General features: G+C 41.6%; 1 protein-coding gene across 4 annotated transcripts in view; it reads right to left on the bottom strand.

Annotated features, from left to right (window-relative positions):
- The window catches only part of Pi3K59F (phosphatidylinositol 3-kinase 59F), a 48,802-nt gene that overhangs the window by 16,881 nt on the left and 9,525 nt on the right, over positions 1–22,396 (bottom strand). For all 4 annotated transcript variants that reach the window (XM_065445817.1, XM_065445849.1, XM_070531766.1 and 1 more), the window contains 11 exons: positions 18,914–19,057; positions 16,078–16,201; positions 15,289–15,471; positions 14,798–14,869; positions 11,151–11,255; positions 10,430–10,522; positions 8,908–9,257; positions 6,830–6,974; positions 5,808–5,875; positions 5,548–5,653; positions 2,890–3,006 (listed from right to left, as the gene is read on the bottom strand). In XM_065445817.1, coding sequence (XP_065301889.1) covers positions 2,890–3,006; positions 5,548–5,653; positions 5,808–5,875; positions 6,830–6,974; positions 8,908–9,257; positions 10,430–10,522; positions 11,151–11,255; positions 14,798–14,869; positions 15,289–15,471; positions 16,078–16,201; positions 18,914–19,057 — 1,507 coding nt within the window. The remainder of the gene's footprint in view (positions 1–2,889; positions 3,007–5,547; positions 5,654–5,807; positions 5,876–6,829; positions 6,975–8,907; positions 9,258–10,429; positions 10,523–11,150; positions 11,256–14,797; positions 14,870–15,288; positions 15,472–16,077; positions 16,202–18,913; positions 19,058–22,396) is intronic.

The raw sequence follows: 22,396 nt of genomic DNA, 5'->3' as shown, positions 1-22,396 counted from the left end.
CTTCATCTAAAGATGAATGAAAAAGTTGTAAACAAGACAATGCCAGAATGAGACAGTCACAAGAACTACTATCAGCACCCAAGTTCCTCCTTGATGCAAACTTGGTTTGTTAGCTTTTTCTGTACAACACTTTGCGGAACCAGTCAATTCAATTTATAATTGTAACCTACAGAAGCTGGACCACTTTTTATACATTAGAGAGTTTTAGAATAGGGGCCCCAATAGATTGGGGCCCCAAAGAGCTTTGTGGGTGTTAGCGGTGGGGCACGCAGGAGTGGAGAGCTTTAGAATAGGGCTTTGCATTTGTGGATAGCGTCTTGCCCTGACAGGCAAAAAAAGAAAAGCCATTAGAAATAATTAAATAAAAAATACCATTTTATGACAAGAATAGTAATTCTGACTTTCGTGTTTTATTGTTTAATTACAATTTAGAAGTTATTCTATTAGCAGCAAACAATTAGTTGCGCTTAGATTTGAGCACGACCTACTGGAACTCCAGACCTGCACAGATATCCGGTTTCTATGGGAGCCACTTGCACCCACTATCGTTCAACCATTGGCCGTGGGTGTTGCTTTTATAACCTGTTCGTCTGCTACTCTGCCGTTGACTGGTGCAGTGTGGTAATTAGTACGGCGGCTGTTGTGTTGCGACGAACTGCTTGTCTAGTTGATGATTTTCGCTAACACAGTGACAGTGATGTCACTTGGCTCCAAAAGTTGACTGCCTGAACCTAAAAAATGTTGGAGCGTGTAGTCCGCTGCTTTCTGAAATGGCGTTAAATAGCCGCTCCTATTGCCTTTTTCAGGCAGATTATTATAAGTAACATTAGAGACTTTTAGCTTGTACGCTATTCCGGTAAACGGGAGCGGTTTGGGCGGATTACCGGATGGGCAGGGCGTAAACGTGAGCGGTGAAGCCGCCTGGTGTTGTAGAGCTCAACCACACAAACGCAGAGCTAAAACTGCAGTAACTCACCATATCCTGCTTCGCCACCCGTGCAAATTTTTGGCAGCGGCATAATTGTGAACACGATTATGCCACTGTCAAAAATTTACGCCAGCAGCTAAGCAGAATATAGTAATTAGCTCTGTGTTTGTGTGGTTAAGCTTTGCGCCACCAGCTGGCGCCACCAATCTGGTCGCTCAGGTTGGCGCCCCCGCTAAACTGGAAAACCGCCCGCGCTTGCCCGAATACCGGACACGCTAAATGTCTCTATTGTTTATAGAGTTCGTAACGCACACAACAGTTTCATTGCATATGTTGTAAAATTCGCTTCTGCGCTCTTTAGAAACTTGAAACCACCGTAATGCTTGATGACAGAACGATTACCACTCATTTCAACTCTTAGAAGTTGTCTGTGAATCTGTCGTGAGTTCAAAAAGAGAATTACGCACACAGCTTCCCTGCGTACGTATCTTAAGCACCACCATTATGCTGCCGCCGTACCACGCAGAAAAGCTAGCTTTACAGGTTGAAAAGAGTTCCGTGACACGATTTAAGGCCTGCAGTGCAGCAGGCTTTAAAGCACTGGGATCGCTTTTGCAAGCTTCTTCCTGAGCTAGACATCCAACGACATTAAAAACAAGATATGCTCACCTCTCCTTGAAACAAAATCGATCAATCTATTGCACATATTGGGCGGAAGACTTACTCGTAAATAATTTTACCACTTCATCTGCCTTTCACTATGGCACACAGCAGTAAATCCTAATGTCATCTATGACATTAGGCTATCTGTAATCAACTCAAGAAATCTAGTTTATCCTATGGATCTTTTAAAACAATTTTTCAAGTCTCTTACGGAGGCAAGGAAAGGGAAATTTATGCCATTGATCTAGCATTGCAGTTGCCACCTACGCTTGTTTACATTTCTTGCACCGCTCCTCCTCTTCTAGTTTCACTATTCAAACGCAAAGCATTCGCAAATATCTGTTTTCTTTTGTATATTTGTGAATTTATTCAGTTAACGCCAATACAAGTGCTTTGTCCCTGCAGAAACGGCAACGCGAACGCTGACCAGATCGCAGAAGCAGACGACAGCGAACAGGTTATAACTAGCGCCATTCTGCCCGTACATTCTGTCCCTAGCAGCAAAAGAGGCGAACTAGACCAGGCGTGCTGGAGGAGGGAGATCTGTGCAGGTCTGGAGTTCAGTAGGTCGTGGTTTTGAGTAACCAAACTTACGTGCCTTCACCAGCCAAGCAGCTACGTTAGGCCTACGAGCCATAATATCCACAATCGAATTCGGAATCAGCGGCGTCTAATGAATCAGTCTTCATAACACACGCTAGTTGAAAGAAAGCTATAACCGCAGTCACTTCTACTAGCTTGCAAACTTCACGTGTTACCACGAATCGAGCCCAGTTTGGTGCTAGGTTAGAGTCGTCGCTTCGATGGGCGCTGCCATGTCTGTTTACACAAGTGTTTTGGGGCAGCTTTTGGGGCTCCCACTAAATCAGTGAAGTAGCATGCCCAACGCAAAACCCATACAGTTTGCGTCTCACACATGCACAGTGGCTTCGACACTACTTATTTGGGGCCCCAAACGTTTGCGGCCCCTATTCTAAAACTCTGTTAGATCCTTTTGAGTACATATGGACTAATTGAGCCAGAAACTCTCTCTCTCTCTCTCACTTCCCCCTCTCTTTGCTTTTCGCTTTCTAGAGTCTGCCTAAACTTTCATAAGTGCTCAGAAACATTCTGATTGATTTATTTTCATGTTTCTCATTAAAAAAATATTTCTAAGGCCATCTTATGAGGGGTCTCAACAATATTTATATGTTACGGTGTTAATCATAATAATCAGTCCTGAATTGCATCTAAAACAACAGCAGATGACTGCATTTTCACATGATTACAGAACAGCCATGCAGGTATTTGTAAATCACCTTTTTCTGCCTGTTACCATTTTCCCTGGCAACTATCTTCATGATGTTCACTAAGTGGTTCACAAAGACCTGTTGCTTCTCCAGCATGGTTCGTCTCTGTCGATACTCCCAGTTGCCCTGAAGAAAGCAATTAAGGCAGTAATTTGTTGAAAAGACAAATAAATAAGAGGAAACAAAAACATAAATGCACACAAAGGCACAGAAATACAAATGCAGATTGCTTTTTTTTTCATGCATCCGTGTTGTGTCCCCAAAAGTAGAGAAATTTTTGGTGCACATCAAGCACTTTCAATGACGTTCACTGGATTTCACCATCACTCACAAGGCGATGTTACTTAAGTCCCTCAGTTGATGTGCGATTTTTGCCAACAGGGTCGGCATCCCTGCGGAGAGGTAAGGCTTTTTCCTACCCCCCTCTTCCCGAACATAGGCCAGCATGCCACCCAGTGCTGCTATCTTTTCTCATAGATGCTACGTTGAAAGAACATTTGGAATCTGTTAAACATCTGCTACAATAAAAATTCCGATACACAGTCAGATAAAATATGGCAAACAGACATTTTTAACAAGCACAAGTAGTGATTATGCTAGCAAAGATTAACTACTGCATTTGTGGGCCTAGAGATCCGAGAAACCAACCATGTTTGTAACGCCTGGCCTTTGCCCGGAATGTCTGCAGCCTTCAGTGCATTCCAGCAGAGCCTTGAAACTTGGGGGTCTTATTGTTGCGGGTCAAGGTATATTGCTGTTAGGAAATACTGTTTCCAAATGCTTCCACTAATTCTATCCAACCCCTCTCACAAAAGCTTACTGATATTCAGCTGAGTTGTTACCTGCAGCACTTACAGCTACTGACGACCTGCTAGGAGCATTTATACTATGCTGCAGTGGCATTATCCCCTTACTGTTACTGGAGTATCCAATAAAAAAGTGACCTTTTGCAAACAAAAAAGCCTAAGATCGACTATACCGAGCAGAAAATCTGCTAGAATGGCATGGTGCTTTCTTCATTGATAATAAATTTCGAGCTTTTTATTTAGCTCTAGGAGGTCAGCATCTATTGAAATACTTTTCATTTCTCACTAAATCACTCTTACTTCCTTTCATTTTACATTAGTTCGCCCTATGGCATAAACATTTGATGCATGTGATTGTGCAGGCCTGTCTCCATTAAATTGAAACAAAGACCTTTAGGAGAGCCTTTTATTAAAACTAATAAGCAATTATCTCTATCAACAGAGTCTCGCTTCTTTAACAGTTTGAGGGATGATTCAAATGTTACTGGTACAGTGAAATTTTTACGTATTAAATCTCTGTGTCTCACTGCTACAACACATCTGAATGACAATACTGGCTGTTCCAGGGATTCAAGGAAGAGTTGAACTAATTATTAAATAGAGCACAGCAAAAATTAAGAAATGAATTTTTGAGCAGCATATTTGCAGAGGTCAACATTAGTATCTCTGTGATAATTGCTACTGGACAAATTGACTAAAATTCACTAAATAACTCCTAATTAACAACATTGAGACACACATTACAACTGCAAAATTGAAGCCACCCAGTTCACAATGCATATTCATACAAATCGTGTGCACAGTATAAGAATAGTAATTTGGGCGAGCTGGTCTAAGCTCTGTGGGATCGCACGTGCATCCCGATATCTTAAGAGCGGCCACGCAGTTATCACGCGACAATTCACGCGCTCGCTCACTGAGGGTAGCAGGGAGAAAACACGTTCGCCGCTCCCGATGCTCTTCGTGCTTGGCCGCGACACCGCAGCCAGGACACCCCGTTCCCCCTTTCCCTTTCTTGGAACTGGGGAGACTCCCTCTCCACCGCTCGGGGAGAAACGCTATTCCCCCAATGCGTCTTTGTCTTTCGGCTGAGGAGCTTGCGACTGGCCACATCTCAATTCAGCCGCTGAGACCACCACATGCCGCCCCCCTGCAGCGCTCGGCATTCGTGAGCGACTGACTCCCCCAGGGCACGAGCGCGGATCCGCCCTGGGTGAGCTGAACCCTCATCAGCCTCTTTTGTGGTTTCCAAAATTGTGCGGTTTCTTTTGCCTCAGACGTGCGGAACGCTCCGCCTCTGTGATTTTGTATTTGTGTTTGCTCTTGTTGTCCTCTGTTGATATTGTAACTATAAGGTGAACAAACACCTTCAGTCCAAGACTCGCCCTGCCCCCACTGGCTTGAACACGCCATGGTCACAACTCACTGTGAACCGCGGGTTAGGGGTCACAGCTCTTACTTTTAGGGTTGCTGTGAAAGTGCTAGCGAGCGACTGCCGCTCTGCCGGTGCAGTGTGATCCAGGGAAGGGTCAGGTGTGCACGCGTGTAGTTTAGTACTACACCTATAGTGCATGGCCCTTCGCTCGTCTTTTCTTTCAGCACTTCAGTGCTTTCCACTGCAAAAATAATGCCTGTGCATAGCCTTACACTTTCATGACCAAATTGTGGCAAAATACATTGGTTTCCAACTCAACTGTTTTTTCCAGTGCCCACAGTATGTTCAGCAAATTCAAACAAAACACTGCTAAACGAGCCTATCAATCAGCTAGCTTTACCAATCGGCGTGACTTCTAATAATTTCATTGGGATTCCACATAACAAGAGTACATGTAACGCTGCATGAAATAAGAGACCAGCCAACCTTTTGAAGGCGATGCATGAATCTCTTCATGACGTTTGTGTACATCTCCTTCACCTTGGAGTCCTTAACCACGCTGTCCTGGTCATCAGTCTCCACATACAGGTACCTGAATCCAACAACCAGTAATCAATGCTCCAAATAGTCTTCGCACTATTTAGCAGCTGTCTCAAGTTTGAGTGTTCAAATGTACAATGATGTTTAACAGCGGTAGTTTGTTAATGCTGTCCAAGTCTAGTGCACTCGATTATAGCAGTACGTACCAGTAGAAGTAGTTGGCAAGTGCATCAGTAGTGCAAGCTTTGTTGATGAGGAACGTTGCAAGGTCACACTGGAAGGAGAAGAACAGGCCCTTGTTAAAGCTTCCCCTGTATTTAGTTCAACAGGTCCTGCTACAAAGTGTCACATACGGCGGAATAACACCAATACATTCGTGGTTGTTGTTTCCTTCGCTTTTGTACCTTGCTAGAGTGACCCCAGCACAATGCCCATAGTTCCTGGCTCTTAAGCCCTTCCTGCAAAGAACTTGTGTGTATGCTGCACACAATTTCTTTGCAGTACAATTAACTTTTTAATCACGGCACATATAAATACCAGAAAAAAATTTCATTTTCCATCTGAATGTGCAAAACACATTGAAAATAAGCATAATCAATGGGGGGATATATATGTGTGTGTGTGTGTGTGTGTGTCTATATATATATATAGTGGAAATTTTTTCAGCAATGGGGAACAAACGCCAAGCAGAAATCTGGAAGTGGGCTTCACCCCAAGCAACCCACGTATTCGTTTGGAATTTATACAGAAAGCACTCATTATATGTGAATCATAGGTGCATATTTCATTTGCTTTACATCACGTCTGTGACCCCTATGAAGCTGGAGATCTTGCATCGGTCTGTTCCTGACCGTGCTTCCAAAAGAAAGCGAGTTGCATGCCAAACTTCTTACTCATCCCGTGTTCCTGCTCTAAACCAACAAATGACGCTTGCTGCTAGCCATTCAGTGTTGCCCAAAGACATCAGCCTGAAAATACTCAATACCGAAGCTTGGCAAGAAAAGAAACATTTTCTGGTATGTTGCCTGTAGGCAACATTTGTCAATAAAGGGTTGAAAATATGTCGGCTTGATTTGACAGTAATTCTTGCCAAAAGATAAACTGCAAACATGATTACTGTACTTCCAAGCTTCATGCACGCGTCACTTCATCACGAAATCTGCCACAGCAGAGTGACAAACAGCAGAAACATCAGACTATGTAAACGTTTTGTTAAAGATATACACACATCAGATTCACTGCCAGGCTGCAAAGGCTCCTGCTGAAAGGCATCATCAGCACCGGCCACTGAGGAAGACATCGGGTTACGTAGGCTGTCCGAGAAGGAGTCCAAGTGGCTAGCTCCCAGTTCTGACGATGCCGTGAAGCTTCCCCTGACAAGGAAAAGCATTTTGTTCCCTGGTCAATTTGGAAGGCCCCTAAACAGATTTGCAAAGTCAGCACAAACAGTGTGCATAGCAATTAGTCATAAATATTTATGAAAAATGTTATTGTTCGAGGTGTTACTTTGAGCTGGAACATGAAGAAGCTTGCATCCTCTCTCTCACAGCAATATCGTTCATAGCAGTCCTGCAACTTTTATTTTTGAGTTTCCTGCTGAATTCAAGCTGTTTTGGACCTAATAGATGTTTGTAATGCTTTACCTGGTTCCCTTCTTTTTTTTTTGGAACAAGGCTACACACACGGCACACACTAATAAAGTAGTTAATAATGCGACTCCTCCCAATGCCCCAGTTGTCTTCAAGTTCCTACAATCCTGTGCAATTTCCCCCAATTGTATGCAACGATGGCAAGAAAACAGCAACACCCACAAAAGCAGAATATAATTGCAGCAGCATAAAGCCAACACTTCAATGACTGGCATCAAAGATAGTGAACAGCTGTCCTTGCGTGAAGAATGCTGAGCCGTGCTCAAAGCCACAGTGTGAACAAGTGTTTCATCGAGCACCATCTATGCTGTACTAGTACATTGACTGCTGTTGCCTCCAAAATGCATGCGAAGTGCTCCTGAGTGGTTAAACGTCCAGCTTCTAAGTGCCACCGACAGAAGTTCAATGCCTAGTGGTGAAAGTGGACGAGTTTTTTATTTTTCGTAATCTCCTCGCCATATGCTCCTCGCCATATGGCAAGGAGATAGTGTGACAGCAACACAACCCCTAAAGTTCACGCTGCAACTTAATAGAACAGACAGATGAAGGGACAGCTGGCCACGTAAAACACAGATTTAGCCTGTTAACTGCTGTCACTGCAGGCCTAACTCAAATCTCAGTCTACTGAATGAAATACAAGCATTCTGTTGCGAAGCTAATCCCACACAGCTAGTGCAGCACCACACAATATGGTACAGAGAGCTGTGACATCACCCACAATATCTTGAACATGGTGCATTACTCCATACTGCCAATCTAAAGGCAGTGCTTATGAGTCACGCCATGCTCAATAGATGTCACTGTAATGATTCACATGAGGCAGCCTTGCAAAAAGGTGCTGATGCCATTACCTCTTCAATATCACTGTGGATTTAGAGATAGCTACTAGATTATAATGGATCAAAGACAAGCCACGGCATGCTGGAAGAAATGTAAGAAAAATGGGGCTTGTTGCTTTCTAAGGTGAGTTGTTTGATAAAGTTCACGCACAACAGTTCATCATGCTATTTTACTTAGTGGTCTATATTCAACAGCGAGGCTTTTCTTTCGAGGAACCCATACGCATTTCCTTTGTAGCAATTGCTACGATTGGGTGGATGCCTCATTTTCCCTTAATTAACAATATCAATTTACACTAATGAACCATTCTTTCAGAATGCTATTTCCTTAATTTCATGGTAAGAGGCCAAACATTAGAAGAGAAAATGGAGGCCGCATTTCCCATTCTTAAAATTTGGCACCAAATTGCCAGCGCCAGTACGTCATTGGCCTGTCACAAATTTCAATTTATTTTGTCTATTTAGGATGGTGTGATGGAATAAATGTTCTAGTAACTTGCTAGGTTTACTCATTGGCACACAGATTGTAGTCCATAATTACTGATAAAAAATTACTACCTAGGTCGAAGCAGACACCACGAGAATCCATGTCACAGCAAACTGGCACAAGAATTCGATGGCAGCATCGCCATCAGTCTTGCATTTTTACATTTTATTTTGGCTTATCAGACCTCCATTGACAGTAAGAGTGGCTTTTTTTTTCCATATTGTAGAATGGTAATTTACTAACATAGCTAAACTTATCTTTCTATTTAGCATCCCTTCCAAGGTTACAGTGCTGCTGTCAATGCAGCAAATGGCGCAGAACACAAACTGACCTGTCTCCTCGCTCGCCCGGCACAGGCCCTGGCTCAGGATCAATAACTGCTGGCAAAGCGCTAGTGCCAGCTGTAGAAACGCGCATTAGATGAGGGTCACTGTTGGTGGTTGTGCGCTCATACTTCAAGGCCTGCACAAGCTGCAGCAGGTACAGCAGCAAGTCATCGGAGTGCGCCTGCCGTAGCCGAGCCACAGCATAGCGGCGTACAGCAGGGTGGGCAAACTGAGGCCCAAGCAGCTCTAGCGCATCATCCACATCCATGGGCTGCCATGTCCGCACGAGCTCTACAGCCTGCCGTGCCTCAGGGCCAGACTGCCAGTTGACGCACTTTACAAACTTCGCAAGAGCCTGCAAAGGTACCAGGAAAAGAAAAACTCGTGTAGATGATGATGTAGACAGCATCAAGTGGAAACAGATTTATTTTTTGTTTTAATTTAAATAAAATGGTACAAGAACATCAACTAAATGACCTCAAAGGCACCTAAAAGTAAAGTAATATAAATAAAAACACCAAGGTATACAAATGGAGCATCAAAGAAGAGCATTATATCTCTTGTGATGGCTGTTTTTTAAGATAAACTATTATTTCATCCTATCACTGCATCTATAACACATTCTTTGACATAGCAGTGAAAGCAGCCATGATTGCTTTCATTGCTGCTCTAAGTTAAAGAATAGTAAGCCTTCACGGCAACACGATGCGCAATGATGTGTGAATGATCTGTGAAGCTGCACCTTTAGGTGCAGCTTCACAGCAATGTGTATTGCCGTGAAGCACCACTTAACAGTTAAAACTTGCTTACTTTTGAACAGCATATGCCTGTGAGTTAGGCATAGTTTGACACATATGGGCATGCTCTGTTGTGTGCTTTCTCACTTTTTTTATATATGGTGCACAATTTTGTGCCACAAGAGATTTACAAGAGCTCAGTAGTCTGCTTATTAAACACCGAAACTGATATATTGCAGTAGAACCTTGGTAATTCAAACTTCAGGTTAATTCGAACTGACGCAGTGGTCTCATCATGATCATGTGTATTTCAATGTACAAAAACACCCAGTAATTCGAATTCAACAAGTGGAGTTTGGGGTTGCACCAATTTGCCACAACTACCGCGAACTTCATGGCAGCATGGGGTGTGCTGCCATGAAGTGACACTTGAAAGTGAAATTCGCATATAATCTGTATCTTGACTACACTGTTACATTTTTTTGCATTCTTGGTGGAGGTTATACACACAATAATAGGATACTCAGACATTTTTGGCCTGGTTGTAACCAAAAAATCGGTCAGCGACGAACTGCAACTCATCATGCATGTGTTAATTTCAGTGCTTGTGCACTTTGTCATGCAGCTCCGCACATAAGTACTCATTAGGTGAGCTTTCATTATATTGAGCTCCATATAATTTGAACAAATTTCCAGCCCCTTCAATTTCAAATTATCGAGATTCAACTAATGTCCGGACTGTATCCATTACATATCACATGCATAAGCTAGTAGTTGCAGCGACAGTTACCTTTTTCTGGCTTTGTAAATAGAAGCGAAACTTCCACACCAAGTCCTGCTCCTCCGAAGTCAGGGTCTTGGTTGATGGGTAGTTCACTATCACCTGTGCAACAAGGAAATAAACGTGTCCCAGTTTTTAATGCAATCAACAGAACTTTCTGAAACTAAACCATGCTCTACAACTCAAGTACTATAATAACACACTGCCATCCCAATTGCAGGAGGTGCTATAAAAAAGAACAAATTAATATTACAACATGAAAAAGCACGAGGCATAAAAAATAAAAAAATAGCACTGAACAAAAAGCAACCACTAGAGATTATTTAGTTTAATAATATTAAACATGTTCAACCCGAAAATTTACCAAAACTGAATTGCTAAGTTATGGATAATTATGCTACTGATTTGTACATTCTTTTTTGTTATGCACACATACTTGCAATTATAGGCTAACATTATGCACACTAATTGATTTTTTTTCTTTTAGAGTGGTAGCTGTACACTTGTCCAACTTTATAATAATATAATTACCTAGTTAGTAATTACTTAAAAGCCTTTCGTAAGTTAAGTAGCTTCAAGATATGTTGAAAACATAGTGCATTTATAGTTGCTCCTTTAAACTAATTTATCCCAATTCTTTGTAGGGCAGAGACAGGTTGGACATAACTGTAGGCGTTTCTTTTTTGAATGCTGGTGTAAGCACTGCACCATGAAATTGCTCTCCACTCACATTTAGCTGATCTCGTGTGGCAGCGTTGGGCTTGAGGTCCTTGTCGGTTAGGCCTGAACGAAGGCTGCGCGACAATTTGTGATGCTTGCTTTCCACCAGGTTCTCCTGTCAGACATTGCGTACATAGACAGTTTTCCATTAGGAGAAACGCTGCACAGCGCATCATGTATGAAAAGCAGGCAAAGTGAAACAAGGCTGCAAAGACAAGAGTGTGTGAAGGACTCATAATAAGCAGCTCATTGCTTTGTACCTAAAAACAGGGCATATGCTAATCATAAAGGCTAAGCAGTGAAAACTACTCAAAGAACGAACAGTATCGCATGAGAACCAGTGCATCGGCAAAAATTTTTGCGTAGGAGTAAGAAGATTTGAAACAAAGATGTGCAAATGGTCCACAGCATGATGTGAACAACTGAGTGGACATACCTCAAACACACGAGCTAGAAGCACTGCATTGCCTGCCCATTGCTAACAGAAAATTAACACAGTACTACATGCAGGTATCGCAGGTATCAGAGTCAGTGTATAAGAGTTTGAAGTACTGAGAGCTGTACATGAATGTCAGATGAGCACTCACAAACAACAGCATCAAACTTGAACAGAAACGGGCTACAAAGAAAACTGCAACACATCTGTGCATACCATGGCAGCTAGTTAAAGTCAGAAAACGGTGTCTGGTCACTTACAACCAAAATATTCCCGCAATCCCATGTTTACAGTGACACCAGAAGATAACATGCATAGCGTGATGTCAGTAAAGGCACAAAGAATAGTCATGTTAACCACATACACTTGTCATGTGGTGCCAGCTGATATCACTTTCTTATTACATCGCATACAACAGACTTATGACATTGCACACAACTGAATATATGAATTCTTTTCATGATTTCACTGCCCAACAGGTATGTGGCCTTCAAACTAGTACAATTGTTCATTCGAAAGCCTCTTGATCAAGGAAAGTTTTCACTACCACATCATGGCTTCAAAATACCTACTCGCAGTTTTTCCCCCATACGCACTTGTATTTAATAAGAAGCCCATCGTTCAAACTTGGTAATAAAAAAGAACTGAGTCATTCTAAATGATTGGATTTACATTGAATGGTTAAAATTACTATAAAAATGAAAGCTTCTTATGAGAGCATTTGTGGCTTCCAAAGATCTAATGCAGAAGGGCACTCATTTCTTTATCTTTTTTGTACTACCTCTTTGCAAACTGAAGGGCTCAAACAGGCTGTAATTTCCCCACCTATGCTTTGCATGGGCTAGCAGAACCAGCGCCCTTGTTCCTGGTTCCCACTACTGTCACCATCTTCCCATCACGTCTGCTTCATGGCAGATGGCCACTGACCGCAAGAAACCTTGCAAGCTGCCATGCTGAGCCACCATGCTTGTCGGCATTAAGTCAACAGATAGCATAAACATGAAAGAATGAGTGCTGCCATCACATAGGACTTCAATGCACTGCTTGACCTAAATACAAGCTGGCAAGTTTTATGTTCCAAAGCTGTACAGCGGGCTCCATCCACATTACTTTGGCAGTTTGCATTTATCAAACTTGTACCTAAAAGCTTAAGTATGTGAGTATTTTTGCATCCTCCCCTTGCATAAATGCCAGTGCCACAGTCAGAAATGGAACCTGTGACTTGACCTTTAGCAAATGAATTAGGGGTGTGCGAACAGTAATTTTCGAGACCGAATTAAAAATTTTTTGAATAGCTTTAGAATAACAGCTGTTCTAACCATAAATACAAAGCAATCTTCACAACATGGTATATTCACAGCGTTAGAAAGTTTCTGTCACTACAAAGCACATTATGATGTGTTACTTATTAAAAGCACAAATTGTACTTTACGAGCAAGCAAGCAGTTTATTCGCATACTCAGGAGTCAGTGGAGGGTACAAACATTAGGGGTGGCTGGCTCATAGAGTGACGTAAAGCGCACTCCACTACGTAATTTCATGTGCTGTATGTCCATTGACAGGCCACTGGATTGACATACATGCCAAAGTTGACAATTTGAAGCCTTCTGAAACTATTAGCAATATATTCGTATTTACAGATAGTGGCAATATGATTCAAAGACCAAATCGAATAAGCCAGTATTCGATTTGTTATAGGGGAGTTTCAAATATTTACACACCCATAAACAGAATACCATAGCCACTGATCCTCTGAAGCAGCTCTGTTGCATATCTACAAAGGCTCAAAGCAGTTATGCGTGCACAGAGATGAGGCTAAGCACCAAGTATGAAAGTGAAGAAAAGCAGTGAGGAAAGGATGTAAGAAAAGGCACAAAGGGAGATTTTATTGACTTCGAATGCCTGTTTCTGGCTTGGACACTTGCTTGTTGGCTGCACATGGTCAAGGCAAGGTCATGGTCCCTTTGATGTGCAGTGCTACATGCTACATGCTCCATACACAGTTTACTGGGTGGCACACAAGACACGCCAGCTCATTGTCTGGACTGTATGCATGGCTCCTATTAACAGTGAACTCTCAGTTGTACGATCATCGGTTTAAAGAGTATTTCAGAATAACAAACCTTTAGAAAATCCCCGACGGTTTTACTACGCAACTATGCAAAAATCTTTCAGTTGAACAGATTTCTGACTAGCAAATATTTCAGTTGAACGAACTTGATCAGTGGACCCGGGCACATTTTTGAAATCAGTTCACTGAAATGTTGCGCCCTGCAGTGTTGGCGTAGCCGATGCCTACCGCCCCCAAATCACCCCTCCAGCAGCGGCTATGTGCAGTGTGACAGTGAGCTCGTTACCTGTGCTGAACTATCAGATCTGAAAATTGTTTCCAGTGTTCATCCTGAAGAAGAAGAGTGGGACAAGGAAGATGCAATGTCAGAGGCAGATTTAAATCCTGTAATTCTAGCCGAGGCTGCAAGATGCCTTGGGAAGTTGCAGGACTTCGTGTCTCGCAACAAGCTGTGCCAGAGGAAATGCACAAAAACATAGACTCTCTGGACAGCTTTGTTACTTCTTGCACTTTAAGAGTACCAGTGCAAATGAAAATTATATATATATATATATATGTGTGTGTGTGTGTGTGTGTGTGTGTGTGTATATATATATATATATATATATATATATATATATATATATATATATATATATATATATATATATATATATATATATATATATATATATATATATATATATATATATTTTTTCAAGATTAGATAGGCAACAACTTAACTGTAGCACACTTCGTACATATTGATGTACATAACTCCACAAATTGCATTTTACACTTTTGACTCACTGTCTGCTGTGCCCTATGTTGTTCCATGTTTTAGTGAATATTCAGTTTAGTGAACTTTCAATTAAATAAGCCTTCTTTTTTCGGGTCCCTTGAAGTGCAGTCAAGTGAGAGTTCACTGTATAAACTGAAGTTGCATCACTCTGCTTTACTTTGAGTTCTACTCAACCTGCATCTTCCATTTATTTGACAGAACAAATCATACTCCAAAGCAACTTTAACAATTTAGAGTCAGAATTTGATTGCTTTGCACTGGAACAGAAATCAACACCATAGTCGCAAAAGTGAAAGCCTAACATTGCAAGATGCTGTAAACAGCACTGTAATGTGCCAGAAAATAGAAAAGTGTCCGAAAACATCTTACAAGAGAGACATCTGGATCCGGCACAGTTACGATCTCTGCTGGTAGGCTGGCTTGGCATGGGTCATCTCCATCCTAGGTGCAACACAGCAAAGAATGGCAGTTAATGCCCTTGACCTTGCAGTATTCTGCTTGTTGTGGCGATTAACATGTATCTGCCTTGACAGGAAACAAAGATAGCATAAGAACAGGCAACTGATAGCAATCATAATGAAAACCACGGACTGCATATACAAGAAATAACGAAGGCAAAGGCATATGGCATTAGATTCCTCTCTTTGAAACTGTTTTCAGTACATTTATTTTACCACATAATTTCCTCTTCATGGTTTGACCATGTCCCATCCTTCCATCTTGAAAGTTCCAGTGATAAGCTAGATCAAAAAGCTTATCAGATCACGACTACAATAATCTCACACACTTGTAAAATGTCCCTAAAGCTACTGCAGCTGTGAAACCAAATAAGTCAGTCACAGCACCGGTGCCTCACCCACCTTTTCAAAATAGATGACGGTGTACTCTTGGTCACGGAACACAACTCTGGGGAACTCAATCATGAGAAACATTTGGTTGGAGCTCGACTTTTCCTTGCTGTTCACCACTTCAATCTCACGGAAGGTCAGCCTGTCCAGCCAGTCAACCTTGAGCAGGCGGCCATTGCGGTGCTTTTTGCTAAGCTGAAAGGTGCACAGAACAAGTTCTTTGGTGGCACAGGGAGTGACAACCAGGTCATAGGCATACAAATTGAATGCTGCAGCGCAAGCCTATGTGTAAAGTGCATACGCCAACCCAAGTCTCTCTCATTTATTTTTTATCCACTCATTGTAACTGAGCACCACCTGGACCCAAAGCAGAGGTGGATGCTACAGAGCAAATACATATAAATATGGCTAATTTAGACTGTACTTCATGCTACCACAGATTCCGCCTCTTTGAGTCAGCTGCTCCACACAGCTTGTCATCAAACAAAAAATCTTGACCGCAAACAGCTTTCCCACCCATTTATTGAAGTAGCGGAAGTTCAAGCAAGGCAGAGATGGTCATTTACACTTTAGTTTATATGTCCAAGAAAATTAGGAAACTGTACACTAGCATAATACCTTTACAGTAAATTTCTCAAAAAGATCTGGTCATTGGACAATCCTACACATTCCCAAAACACAGAACAGCCTTTTCTTTACAGAACTCTCCTGACGAATCGCATAAAGAATGACAAAGCATGAAGAACTGTCCAACCAATCACTCAACTGTGGACATACGCTTTTGTCTACTTCTCTTCTTACCTTCACCAGCCTTGTCATCTGTTCCTTGGAGCCAAAAGCCTTGCCTGGAGTCTGCGTCTTGCTGCTGCCATCTGCCTCGAAGCCAAGCCAGAGACGCAAGTCGTGGATGCCTTGACGCATTGCCCTGGCACAAATTGAGCAGGTTAAATTTGCAGCCATATATGCCAACAAGTGTTTGCTAATTAATCGCCCGACAGCAAAAGAGCCATTAGCCATTCTATAGTTATAAGTGAGCTTAGCTCATCCATACCAAGTCTACAAGTTATTTGTAAAGGTCTTGCTCATCTCAGCTCATTATCATGCCAATTTAACATTTTCGATGAGATAGGTGCTTGTGGAATGCACACTCCAGGTAAGCTTGTATATCTCAGCGTAATGAACTAGTTAAGGGTTTAAAAGGAGTGCTAAAGGCAAATATGAAGTCAGTACGACTGATTGCTTACATGGAATGTCGTATTTATTCTAACATATGGTAAGGTTCCTTCCCACTACCCGTCTTACATATGAGGCTGATAGATTCAGTTATTGCTTCAATATGGCAGCAGCAGCGCCACATTTCCAGCGATACAAATTTTAGATGGCAGCACCAATTGTAGCAACTAATAAACATTAACAGGTGAGGCAGTACCGTATTTTCGTGTGAATAAGCTGCATCGAGAATTTGAAAAATTTAACAGTAAAGGCGGGATTCGGGTTTTATGCAAGTTTCCCCTTGAGGTGTGAAGTCCCAGCAGCGTGAATTTCACCTTGTGTGGCTTCACAGCAGCGCGGCACGTGCTCCCCACAAAACCACACCTCAAAGGAAAGGGAATTTTTTTACCAATCCAGTATTGTTTCCAAGAGGGGGGGAGGGGAGGCAGAGGACTTGGTTGTTCAGTATTTCAGGCAATACGCACCGAACCTGAATAACCTGTCAGCTATTCTACCCTGTCTGCTTACCTGAGCTCTTTATTTTGGTTCTCCTAACTGTACGTTTAATTAATTAATTGAATTCTAGGGTTTTAAGTGCCAAAATCACAATTTGATTATGAGACATGCCGTGGTGGAGGACTCTTGAATAATTTTGACCATCAGGGAATCTCTAATGTGCTCTTAATATGCGGGATGCAGGCATTTTTTGCATTTCGCCCCCATCTAAATGCAGCCGTCACGGCTGGAATTTGATCCCGCGACGTCATGCTTAGCAACGCAACGCCGTAGCCGCTAAGCCACCACAGCTGGTAACTGCACCCTTGCCTCATAATTGCAACCGTCTCATAGTAATAGAATAAATATGGTATTTAAGAATGCCACTTTTAAAGCTTAAATTCTCTGTAATATTTTACGTCAATGGTCAATTTATGTGTCAATTTTATGTCAACAATGCTCAAGTAAATAACAAGTTCGATGCTTTTCTTGAATTTCTCGCAATAGAGAAACATCCGGAAAGTGGGCCTCTAGGCAGCATCCCCTTCTGTACTCAAGGACTAACTAAACCCACAAATACAGATGCCTTTAAAGAATATTGAGACACACACCTCTTCTAACAGCCCTCTGACAAAGTCAGACAATTCTCAAATTCACCTCTTGTAACACCTCTTGTAACCATGTAGTGGTTGAATCTATTGTAGTGTCATCTCGCTGCTGAAGGGGTTCAATTCCCAGACATATTGGAAAAGGGGTGGAATGCAAACACACCCATGTACTTAAAACTTGGATGCACATTACACACCCAATATGGTCAAAATTGTTACAATGGCATTCACTACATAAATCACACAAGAAAAGCCTTCAAGTTTGCAGCTTTCTAATGCAAAACCCAAACAACTATTTGCAGCTCTTTGCCACACTAAAGTGCTGCATGACATTATGTCTTGCAAAAGCAAAAGCATCGGCCACTCCCAGATTGGTCCCTCCAAATAAAATTCCCAGGTCTGATGACAGTCCTGTCCATGGCCAGTAAATTATTGAGAATGAATGCTGAATAAAAAGTCATCTTGTATTAAGGGGGACCCTGCATATAAGACCTTTTTTTTTTATTCTTTTTTGGTAGATATTGATTAGACTTGCTGAGTTTATGTATTTCTGTGTGCTAATATAAAATATATATTCAGTTTTTTTTGCATCGTAAATATATTTCATAAAAGTAAATATACATATATATAATTTGCTTGGAGATGGGCTATTTACTAAAGTGTATATGGGGTAATAACTACTGACATATAGAAACAACCTTGAGTGATCGCAGTATGCAATGGCACAAAAATGAATGATCTAGAGTGATTGGAATCAAAGTTACAGCATGCCAAACAATTTAAAGTATGAACCCATAGTAACACTCAAGATAAGTTATTACTTTTTGAAAATTTGTCATAATATTTGTCTGTTACAAGCCTACTTCAATTTCTATTTGTCTACCTTTCTGACAAAATAACATTTATCGCAATAGGATAAGTAAAATCAGAAAGATCATCGCTCCGAAATGATGACACTGTCAGAAATGCTGCACTGAGAAAAAGAGGAAAAACATTTCATAACGTGTTTATGGTGATTACGGCAAAGGCTAAATCACTCAAGGATGACATAAGGATCCAATCAAGCAAAAATAAGTGCTCCACGCCAACCAGGGGCCAAGGGGCAAAAAGAGATACTTGGGCCAGTTTTCAGCTCCAAAGAAACAGGGTCTACACTCAATGTGAGAATTGTCAGAAAAGATTCACATGTGAACTGAAACTGGCTATGCACTTGGTTCCTATAATTTACCAGATACAATCGAGCTTTTTAATGATCAACTTAACCACCCAGCCAAAACATAATAATTTTGCACATGCAATAAAACATCAGATCAGTGACTTACCCATACTTTCCAAATATTGCAACTGTGGTGCCCCCTACAGGAATGCTTTTGCGGGGACCATACACATCCCATACTGTCAACGCCAGCACAGCATTACGTGGGAGGTCGCTGAACTTCAAAGGAAGCTTGAGCCACTCGTTCCAGCTGCGCACAGATAAAGCAAATAAGAACATTAGTGACATAAGTCAACTTTGTTCAATGCTAATGAACTCCACTAGTAGAAGTACCAGCTTTAAATGCAATGTATTTCTTTGCCTAGTCGGAGCCAAGGTCACAACACGGTCATGCTGACACAATAACATTTCGATGACATGCGGTCTCCGAAAAATGTGGCCTGAACTCAGAGATGGCGCAGTCTAAAAATGTGGGCACAGTGCAAATTACGATAGTCAATTAACTGGTATCAAACATAGTGCAAACGAACATTGGATATAGTGCAAATTAAGGCGACCAGACTGGCTAGTATCGGACACAGTGCAAACAAATATCAGATATAGTGCGCATTAAGGTGGCCCGATTGACCGGTACAGGACATTGTCATCTTTCTGCTGCTTTTATTCTGCTGCTGTCACTGTGTTATATCACCGTCATCACACAGTATTTAAGCCATCAAAATCAGTCCATCGTGGTTCTTCCATTGTTTTTCTTTAGCAATTCCGCTGTCGCCACACCATTGTTGCGATTTCACTTTCGTCATGCCTTTGTCATCATACCACCGTCATCACGCCATCGTCGCTATACTATTAAAATTAATTTAGCATCATCACCCCACTGTCGCCATGTCGTTATTGTCATAGATCCTCATATCATCGTACCATGTCCAATCGGCATCAATCCAGCATCGACATCATGTTGTCTTCGCATCATCAGCCTTACACCATCGTCGTCACTCCTCATGGTCATCAGGTAGTCATTGTCACACCATTGTCGCTACTCCAGCCAGCATTGTTATACCACGGTCGTCACGCGTCTTCATGACGAGAAGACTCCCTATTTCATGGGCATTCTATGCGGCCAAGCACGACAGAATTGCACTTGCTCGGGCTCTTTTGAACGTAGCAGCAAGAGATCAAATATGGCCAAACAGTGGTTCCCCCATTACATGGAAGTGTTTGCCATAACCCTAAGCATAACGAACCGAGTCACCCCTATGGGATGTGGTGGTGTCATTAATCACGTGTTCCCCAAAGGGGTAAATCTTGCCACTTGCAAGAATGTCTCATACTTCAGTATGCATAGGCAGCTACCATCTATAATGGGTAGCATCTATGCAGTTGAAGAAACATCAAACAAAGCACTTACGAAGAACCTTTTGCTTGTGGACAACTCCAATGCCATCTATTCAAGTACATGTAAAATGCTGAAATGCTTTTATGGGAAAACCCCTGAACAAACTTGAATGAAATTTGTTGTGTTTGAAAAAGAAAGTTAAATTCTAATAACTGCAGAAGCAGTATTTTGATTTAGGATTTGGCATGTTTTACAGAATTTGCTAAATATCAGTAAGTTTAAAAAAATATAAGCATGACGTTTACAAATCTGCAACTCTGAAAAAAAGAAGAGAAAGAAAAAGAAGAAACAGATATAGCAGTTCTGAAAACCGCATGTGCTAGATTCTAAAGCAGACAAATTGCTATATTAATTTACACCTAATGTGAATTTTTTACACTATTTACAAGGGTTTTGCAAAAGTCCTACTAGCATAATGGTATTTTTCAGAACAGTGTATAATACATTATTTTGTCTACTTTAAATATGTTATTATGTGCTGTTTACAAGATTGTGATGTTTTTCGCTGCTTAGTTACAGAGCTGTAAACTTTATAGTTTCATATTTCTTTCTTTTTCATATTTCGGGATTTCTAGCAATATTTATTAATAACTTATTGGGTTAAATAAGAAATCCGCTTGCTACAGTCACAAGATTTTAACTTTCTTTTAGATGCGACGAACCTCATCAAAATTGGTGTTGTAGTTGCTGAAGAAAGCAATAATCATCAAGGATAATTTCTGCCTCAATTTTTTTTTCTTTAACAAGCATCAGTCTTTCTTTAACACTCGAAAACAGTAAATAAGATTGAATGCTTTTCTACTTATATGAAATAACCAATACGTTGTTCAGTAATCAACAGAAAGAAGGTAGTAGACATAATTAAAGAGTAAGTTAGAAAGGGTTGCACAATAGACATGCGCTCACAATGTTGTGGTCAAAATTAAGAAACTAAATTTGAGTGCGTGAATGTGTCGCTCGCACTATGTTGTCCACCATGCAGAGAAGGTCCTTCTCGTCCTTGGCTTGGTGTTTCATACCAACAGCGCCCAATCTGGTGCGTATATTTCCCCTGACAGATTAGTGTTTGGCGCTCTTAGCTATGAGATGCTAGGACCCATCTGATATCAAGCCCCAGTAGCAAAGTGCATCTGTCTGTTGTGAACCTAGCTCAGAGCCATGTGTGACTTTGCAGGCGTTTTCTCCTCTAGAAGGCAAATGCCAACCCAGTGCCGTGCTCTTTGGATTGTACCTGTTGTGTACAGATCTCGGGAATAAATCATTGTTGGTTTAAGTTCAGAGCATTATTTTGCCATGACTTGGAAAAGCTGGCCTACCAAACATTCGCCTGACCCAAACTTGAATTCGCATCGTCCGTCTGGCACCCATCTCAAGCATACCTCACTGCCAAACTCGAGACGATCCAGAAACATGCAGCCCGATTTATCACCTTCAAATATTCAAAAGAAACTAGCATCACTGCACTCAAACGATCAATCTCCCTCCCCACACTTCAGTCACGTCGCATCATCTCACAACTTTGCCTGCTGCACAGTTTTTACTATCACCCAGAATCAAGACCCTCCCTGTTAACACTACCGATCTGTACTTCCAGTCGACTTAGCCACAGTCACCCCATAGCCAGTATCAAAAGAGTATACTCAAGCAATGAGCAGCTGATTTTTCTCCGATGCAACAATTCTCTGGAATGCCCTACCAAATGACATAGTTTTGTGCAGTGATCGGAAATCATTTCACACAAAACTCGCCACTCATCTTCAGAACGCATGAATATTTCGCCGACTTCACCATGCATCACACATTCACTTTGATCTGTGTGCATTGCTGCATGTGCATTGTTTTCTGTATGTTGCCATTCTCCTACTAATCCCTTGTCTATATTTATTCCGTTGAGCCCTCCACGTTTGCAGTGTTTGTGTTCATTGTGCTGGTATTTCTATTACGCGTTATTCTACACGAATTGTAGCCCCTCCTTATGTGATGCCCTCGGGCCTTTAAGGATGAAATATATTACACGAGACTTTTTAACTTCCATTTTCTTCACTCTTCATCAGTGTCTCACATGGAACTGCGCCCTTACTATTACCAGATCAGTCACTCAGCACGGCCGGTGACAAGAAAGCGATAGAGTTAGAGGAAAAGAATTCTTACAAAATATGGCCACAGAAATTGTCTCCACATCCTGCCAGTGGG

This window comes from Dermacentor albipictus, chromosome 1 (assembly GCF_038994185.2).
Source record: "Dermacentor albipictus isolate Rhodes 1998 colony chromosome 1, USDA_Dalb.pri_finalv2, whole genome shotgun sequence".
NCBI lineage: Eukaryota > Metazoa > Arthropoda > Arachnida > Ixodida > Ixodidae > Dermacentor > Dermacentor albipictus.
The sequence above is the reverse complement of the archived record's forward strand: the minus strand, read 5'-3'. Positions and strand labels throughout refer to the sequence as shown.